This window comes from Emys orbicularis, chromosome 10, assembly GCF_028017835.1.
Source record: "Emys orbicularis isolate rEmyOrb1 chromosome 10, rEmyOrb1.hap1, whole genome shotgun sequence".
NCBI classification, from domain to species: Eukaryota; Metazoa; Chordata; order Testudines; family Emydidae; genus Emys; species Emys orbicularis.
The window spans coordinates 36,357,286-36,364,890 of NC_088692.1; the positions used below are offsets into that span (position 1 = coordinate 36,357,286).

The following is a 7,605-nucleotide window of genomic DNA, read 5'->3' on the forward strand; positions in this document are numbered from 1 at the left end:
GTACAGATAGGCAAAGTAAGAAAAATGCTGCTTGAAAACTTGAGTGTTTGATTTAAGGATATTTTTCTTGTATTTTGACATGTGATGTTGACAGTTTGTGGCTTAATGGTTATGAAGCTTTACCTTTTTGAATCTCAACATCTACTTTCATTGACTAACTATTGTCTTACCCCCTTACTGCCAGACCCCCTCATAATTTTCCACAACTGTGAAAATTTAAATAAATAAAAATCAGAAAAAATGCTTACAAACATCAAAATTATCCACTGAAATTATAAAATAAAAATCTAATTCTTCCAAGCCTAATTATGATTTACAGCAGACGCCTTCCTTCCTGAGTGTCTTGTAAGGAATAAAAAAAAATAGGCTAAGCAGCTATGAAAAAAATACACTATAACTAAAATAGCACCCTATTTTATGTCTGAGAACAAGTCAAGCAGGAAGGAAAATAAAATGAGAAGTAATGTCATGCATCCATAGGGGATGTAGAAAGTGAGGAAAAGGGAGCAATTCAGATGGCAACTTTTTACCTGGCCTGCCTGTGTTGGGTTTTTTCCAGTCCAAATACAACATACTATTGCTACTGTCTTTATACTGTACTGCTGGTGGTACTGCTCACTGCTTATGCTCATTACAATCCACTTTCAACAACATAATTGAATGCAAGATGTGTGATCCCAACAAGGAAAGAGGGGAACTCTGCTGAAGCAAAGCAGGGAAGAGAGATTGTGTTGTAGCATAAAGGTTACCTGCAGAACCACCCAAAATGTTTGTGAGACACTCAGACACTATGGTGATAAGTACCGTTGGAAAAACCTCCTAATCTACTGACAAATAAAAGGTCACGGCACATTGCTTGACAGCCAGGTCCTCTGGAATTCCATGACACTTCAGGGGAGAACCCTGTGTTCAAAAAAATCATTTGGTCCAGTTACTCCAGTACAGTCCTTATAGAGAGTGGCTGCGCATCTTATATTTTAAGAGACAACCCTTATTTAGTGTCTAATATCCTTCAATATGTATCCAATAAGCAGTAATCACAAAGCATTTGATCTGATAAAAAGTATGCATTCAGACAATAAACAAAAACAGGATCACGCTGAGATACAAATATTGATTTTAGACCAGAACTAAAACATCGTTAGGCCCTGTGTTTTTCACAGAGCTCTGTTATTTTCTTGATATGTAGGTTGTTACCCTACTACAGAATCAGGCATAAAATGTTAGGAGAGAGATGGTCATATTTGTTACTGAGCACATCCAAAAATCTACTTTGTCATTTTTGTTAAGAAAACTTGATTTTTGCATGTTAGCTTTTTGAAGTGTGAAAAATGGATAGGAGGTTGCACATGAATATTGCTTTATGGGCTTAAAGCTAAGTAGTTGTTAAAACTCCAATCCTACCAAGACTTACTCATATGCTTAACTTTACGTGATGTGAGCAGTCTCATCCAAGTCACTGGCTGGCCTCATTCACGTCAATAGCAACACCTCCATTGAGTTTCATCCAGTGACTGCAATGGGGCTACTAACATCATGTAAAAGTTAAACCTGTGTTTAAGTTTTTGCAGGATCAGGGCCTTTGCTTGAATTAAGATTTATTCAAATATCAACTGCAAATAAATCTCTCTCTCTGGCTCTCATTGTTTTTTGATTCTACACTGAATATCAAGTTTAGCTCTACCAAAGATGTCTTGCTCTTGATCCTGCTAGTGAAGGCAGGGGGCTGGACTCGATGACCTTTCAAGGTCCCTTCCAGTTCTAGGAGATGGGATATCTCCATTATTAAAAATTAAATATGATAGGTTGTATCTGGCCATTTCAAGACATTACAGAAATGATAGGAACTGTTTTGAAATCTAACAGAAAGTACAGGAATATAATACATACTTAGCCACATATTACAGGGGAAAATCAGAGAGGGTCAAAAGAAAAAGCATTAGAGGCCTGATCCAAAGCCCACTGAAGTCAAAAGAAAAATTCCTTTTGATTTCAGTGTGCTTTGGATCAAACCCCAAATGAGTTTGCTTAAGCAGACTCACCATAAACTGAGCTACTGCCTTAATGAAGAAAACCCGGTCCTGCTCTGTCTCAACATCAGAAGGAACATCGGTCTGAGGTTCATATCTACAGATGGGAACATTAATTGAGTCAGAAAAGCAACATGCATGAAGTATTAAACAGGTAAAAGCCAATACAATTATGTGGCAAATTCAGACATCATAAAGATCCTGCAAACCAAATTTTCAGCCCCTGATGCAGGTGGAGAAACAGTAGTTAAGTGTCTAGGATCTGGAATGTATAAATTAGAATGTCATAAAAATTGCACAAACCATAAAGCTTGAGCCATCTTTGCAAAAGAAGTTGTTAAATTCAGGTTTTGAAGCTGTCTTTTGTCTTAGTTTGTAAGAACAGCCAAACCTAGCTGACTCACCCAAATCAATTTCAAAGCTTCGATTCAGGCTTTAAATCAATGGAATATTTCTAATGAGAGATTATTTACTGTACTATGTCAGTTTTTCAAATTGCAAGTCACACAGATAAACCAAACTCATCTTAATCAGATCTGACTATGACTTAAAAAAAAAAAAAGCCTTTGATTAACTGAACATCCCTAATCTTCCAGAGATCTGCTAAAATGATTAGCAGTAAAATGGTTAATAAAACAACAACATTTCCATTTAAAATATCGCCATGAAAGTAAACACCCCCTTTGAAATGAACAAGGACAGTTGAGATGTCTCACAGCTATCATTTTAAGCAGACTAAGGAAGATTACTTCCAAACATAAACCAAACTGAAGAGTTATCTTTGCAAGACTAGAAAATGTTTTACATGGAAGTTTAGATTTTAGAGCATATTTACAGCAATCAGTGGGTTCTGCAGCAAAGTCTCTAGCCACAAAACAGAGAAAAACACAGGGCCCTGATTTACAGTTAATATTGTCCCTAAAATAAAATTTTTTGCTTCACTAATAATATATTAATATTTTACATTTTATAGCATCTTTACAAACAGCACCACTAGAACACAGCCACCTCTGGAGTGGAGGTTACCAACCAACTGGTCCACAGTACACTATATACCAGTACACTAGGGAAATCCCCTACTTCCTAACTTTTATGGAAAGTGCCATGGGATCGTTAATATCCAGACAGAACCTCCACTTTAAAATCTCATTTGAAATTCAAAACAAGTGAAGTCTAAATTAACCTCTCTATCTTACAATGCAGTTATAAGACTCCTGGAACCAGGGAAAGCTGGTTTATTGGGTACCTGGTACAATTTGGTTAGTTTCCTAGCTGCTTAGGATGTAAATGCGGCACTTCACTTAAAAGCAGAGTACTTCCAATCACCTTATAATATACACGTGAAAGCACTTTATACTGTTCAGCTTAATTGGATGAATACTCTTACACCTTTTTTGAAAAACAATACCTTTTTGTGTAATGAAATGTCTTTTTCACTGCTCTGTTCTCCATCTCTTGGAGAGATGAAGAGACAATTCATTACTTTTGTTTTTAAATTTGAAGGGAAAAAGGCAAGTAATTTAAAAACCAAACTTAGGGGGAAGGGGAAGCATTGTTAACGCTTCACAAGCTCAGATATGAATATAAATGTTTTAATCAAAACTCTTTTATTAGTTTTAAACAGTCCTACAATACTTGCAGCCCAAAAATTGCAGCATTGAGCTAGTGCACAATAGCCAGAAAGCTATAATTACTTGAAACTAACCATAAACCAAGTGAAATGCAAAAAGTAAGCAAGCAGCAACAATGGTCATTGTTAAATTTCTGCCCATTGCGATATTGTAAGGTATCATTAATTGAAAAAGTAAGAAATGTTCTCTTTTCATACACACACACACACACACACACACACACAGGGAACATTTTAGTACTTTTTGATATTGATGATATAATTAATGTATTATAAATACACACACACACACACACACACACACACATAGCTTGATCCACCATTGCAGTTTCACAAGTGTTTGAAGCCAATAGCATTACACCAACATAAAGCTATACTAAAATGGTACTAGACCAGGCCCATGCTCCCTGATGGGTTCCTTCTCCATTGCCTTTCATTGTGGGCAATGTAATAAGTAAGAGGAAACAGAATTAATTAAGGAAAAACCATTACTGCACGTTTCAAACACTGATCTCTTCTTACACGTAGAACATTATTTGTGACTCTTTTTTTTAAAGTGTGAGCCTGTTCTGTAAAGTTTGGGCAAAGCCTTAGTCGCAGGAATAGTTTTTAAAAGAACCAGTGGGGCTGAACTCAGTCCAAGGGAGAGATGGAGAAGATCCCACTTCACTCTACAAAGAATACTTCTAGAGAAGACTATGTTTGAAGGTAGTCTCAGTTAGTCCTCCACTGCCTGACTTTAGCTCCTGCAATGCAAGCCTCATGCTCCATGTTTGCTACAGAATCTAAGGAATATGGAAATTCACACTGGTGAATGGGGAAGGGGACTCAAGGAGAATACACTCTTTATTTTTTGTACCATTCCTTTAGTTTACCCTTTATCTACATTATTTTCCTCTGGAAATATCAGTTTATTATATCCATGACACACAGAGACCACTGAAGCCACAAGCTTGATATTTAAAATACCAACTTAATTACCATATGTTCCTATCTAGCACTCAGAACAGTAGCGCTCTCAAAATGACTAAACTTCAATTTCACCAAGTTCCTCTTTAAGCCACTCAGTACAACTCCACTCCAAAACATCAGCTCCAAATGGCTCTCCAACTTCAGGTCTAGTAACTGACTTGACATTTTTTCTTGCACTGAAATAAAGCACCAACCTTTTGCATAGCCAAAGAAGCATCTCTGAAACCAGCATGAAGTTTGGAGTGCGGAAATTCTCCATAGAGATGAGTCGGGGATATCCCAGAGCCCTCATCATTTCAGTAAAATCTGAAAGACAAACAACAAAAACAATTCTTTCTTTTCACTATAGTCAGCAAAGATGCTCAAGTCCCACAACGCACTGTTTATGTTTACTAATATACACACTGTGCTAGACTGAATCTACATAGAATTCATGAAGTGATCAAGGAAAAAAGTTAATACCAATTTACCAGGAAATTATCTTTAACAGGCAAAAACAAGATGACTTTTCAAATGAGAAATGTTTCTAATAACTGAAATGTTAAAATAAAATCAACTAAGGATTTCAAACATCCCCATTGTCATGTATAACAACAATGCTCTCCCAGCTCCTGTGGATGGAGCACTCAACCACAGGAAGGAAGCCTTTCATCATCCTGCAGCAAACCCTCCCAGTTGCCCAAAGAAATGGCATTGAGCATCTCTAAAGAAAGACATACTGCAGTTCCTTCAAGTAAAGACTATTGTAACACAAGAAACTACTTGCCCACCTACGCCGATACCTTCCTTCGATAGAGGGCATTACCTGATGTTTCAGAGAAAAGCTTAAAAAACCAAATACAATGCACCTGACCAGTTGTTCAATGCCCAATAAGGGAAAGAGGGAGAAGTTTCCTCCAGACTCCTGCACATTACAGCAGCCACTACAAAAGGTCATGTACCAGCAGTATCATAATGTAAACCTACAGCAACACGATGGTGCATCAAAATATGGGACCAAAACTGACAGTGAGACCCACAGGTATCTGCAAAGCAGCCCTCACAAGTCCTGGGATCATTGTCCCGAGAAAATCAGTATAAAACCAGAAATACTGGGAATGAGTAGAGACCCTTTGCAACCTGGGTGTCTACAACAGCTTGAACTCACTGTCTGTCCCATATTTTGTAGGATCAATCCGATTTTCACAGGGTGACATATCCTGCATATTTGGAGCCTACATAGACTCCACAATATATCATCACAGCCAGATGCGGAATTATGGTGTGGTGACTTTTTGACAGATGAGAATTTGTTGCAGTAGTGCAAACAGTGTGAGGATGCTACGTGATGTCACTATGATGCAGTATGGTGAGATTTTCATGCTGCGAGACACATGATGATGTCACAATGTGACAGAATTAGGATATGAAACAAAACTGTGTGTGATAAACCTATGATATAGCACGATAGCACAATGCCATCTGAATATGCCCCATAACAGTGCAATACAAAGGAATGACACTGTAAAACAATGCTCCAATTCAGTGGGCGAGGTGCTCAGATGCCAAAATGTACTGTGTTGCTACTATGTGGTGACAGCAGGCTATCGTGCAATCACAGCATGAGAGAGCACAACAATGCCACACAATGGTATGTCATGTCACAAGATACAGCATAACAAGAATAGACAGGAAGAGAATGCTGCATCAGGTGGAGATGAGCTTTAGCCTGATGACGGCAAGATACAGTATAATGGAGCAATGTGATGTCAGGAAGCTATGATGAGGAATGATAATGCTATGTGATAATGTGAGTGTGTGGTGACAGTGTGGGGTGGTGCAGTACGATGACATGGTGATGGCACAGGTGTACAGCAATGGCGGGATGATGCGGTGGCGATAGTTTGGGTGTGTGGCAATGGCATAACAAGATGTGGTGATGGCACAAGTGCGTGGTGATGGCATGGGTGTGTAGTGAGGACATAACGACAGTGTGGAGCGGTGCAGATGTATGGCGATGGCGTAGTGATGGCACAGCTGTATAATGATGGTATGGGGCAATGCGAGTGTGTGGTGTTGGTGTAATGATGGCTGGTGGGCAGTCATGAATGGCAATGGTGAGGTAATGGTGTGGGTGTGCAGTGATGGCGTGGCAATGGGGTGCGTGGATGGTGATGGCATGATGATGGGGCGGGCGTATGAGGATGGTGTAGCGATGTGATGGGGTGACGGGGCAGGTGTGTGGCTATGGTGAAGAGATGGCATGGGTGGGGGTGGCAAGGAGATGGCGTGGGTGGGGATGGGGCGGTGTGTGGCGATGGTAAGGAGATGACGTGGGTGGGGATGGGGCGGTGTGTGGCGATGGCAAGGAGATGACGCGGGTGGGGATGGGGCGGGTGGGTGGCCATGGCACGAGTGGGGCAGCAAGCGTGTGCTGTGCTGACACCGCAGAATAACGACGCGCGGGCCACCCCCCCGCGCCTGGGCACCAGGAGCAATGGCCCCCCGCGCGGTCGCGGCTCCCTCCCTCCCCTGGGGCCCGAGCGAGATTTCCTCACTCCTGAGATCCCGGAACGACATGGTGACCCCGCGGCGCCACCGCCACCGCCGTCTCCGGCCCTTGCGAACAGCCACAGAGCAACTCCCGGGCCGCGCCGGGCACAGCCCGCCTCTGCGCCAGGCCGCGCTGCCAGTCCCTATGGCAACCGCCCTACGGCGGGGCGCCTGGCCCAAACTACGGGAGAAAGCGAAGGGCTCAGGCGATGGTCGGTGCTGAAGGACGGACGGGTACGAGTTAGCGGGGGGAGGGGAGTAAGAAAGAAGCAGAGGAGGGGAAGACCCGGGTGTGACTTGCTCCTCGGTACCACTCTCTGGCTGTGAAGGAGATTGTTCAGTCAGTGCCCGCACCCAGTGCGAAGGGGCTCTAGCCAGACTCCCCACAGGAACAGCAGGAGACAAGAGGTCCTGCCCATCCCCGAAGGCGGCAGCCCAGGG

The 7,605-nt window shown here is 41.7% G+C and overlaps 1 protein-coding gene across 2 annotated transcripts in view; it reads right to left on the minus strand.

The window, feature by feature from the left end:
* The window catches only part of CLUAP1 (clusterin associated protein 1), a 191,009-nt gene extending 183,818 nt beyond the window's left edge, over nucleotides 1–7,191 (minus strand). For both annotated transcript variants that reach the window (XM_065412434.1, XM_065412433.1), the window contains exons 1-3: nucleotides 7,170–7,191; nucleotides 4,827–4,938; nucleotides 2,043–2,127 (exon numbers count right to left, since the gene is read on the minus strand). In XM_065412434.1, coding sequence (XP_065268506.1) covers nucleotides 2,043–2,127; nucleotides 4,827–4,938; nucleotides 7,170–7,191 — 219 coding nt within the window. The remainder of the gene's footprint in view (nucleotides 1–2,042; nucleotides 2,128–4,826; nucleotides 4,939–7,169) is intronic.
* Nucleotides 7,192–7,605: the final 414 nt, after the last annotated feature.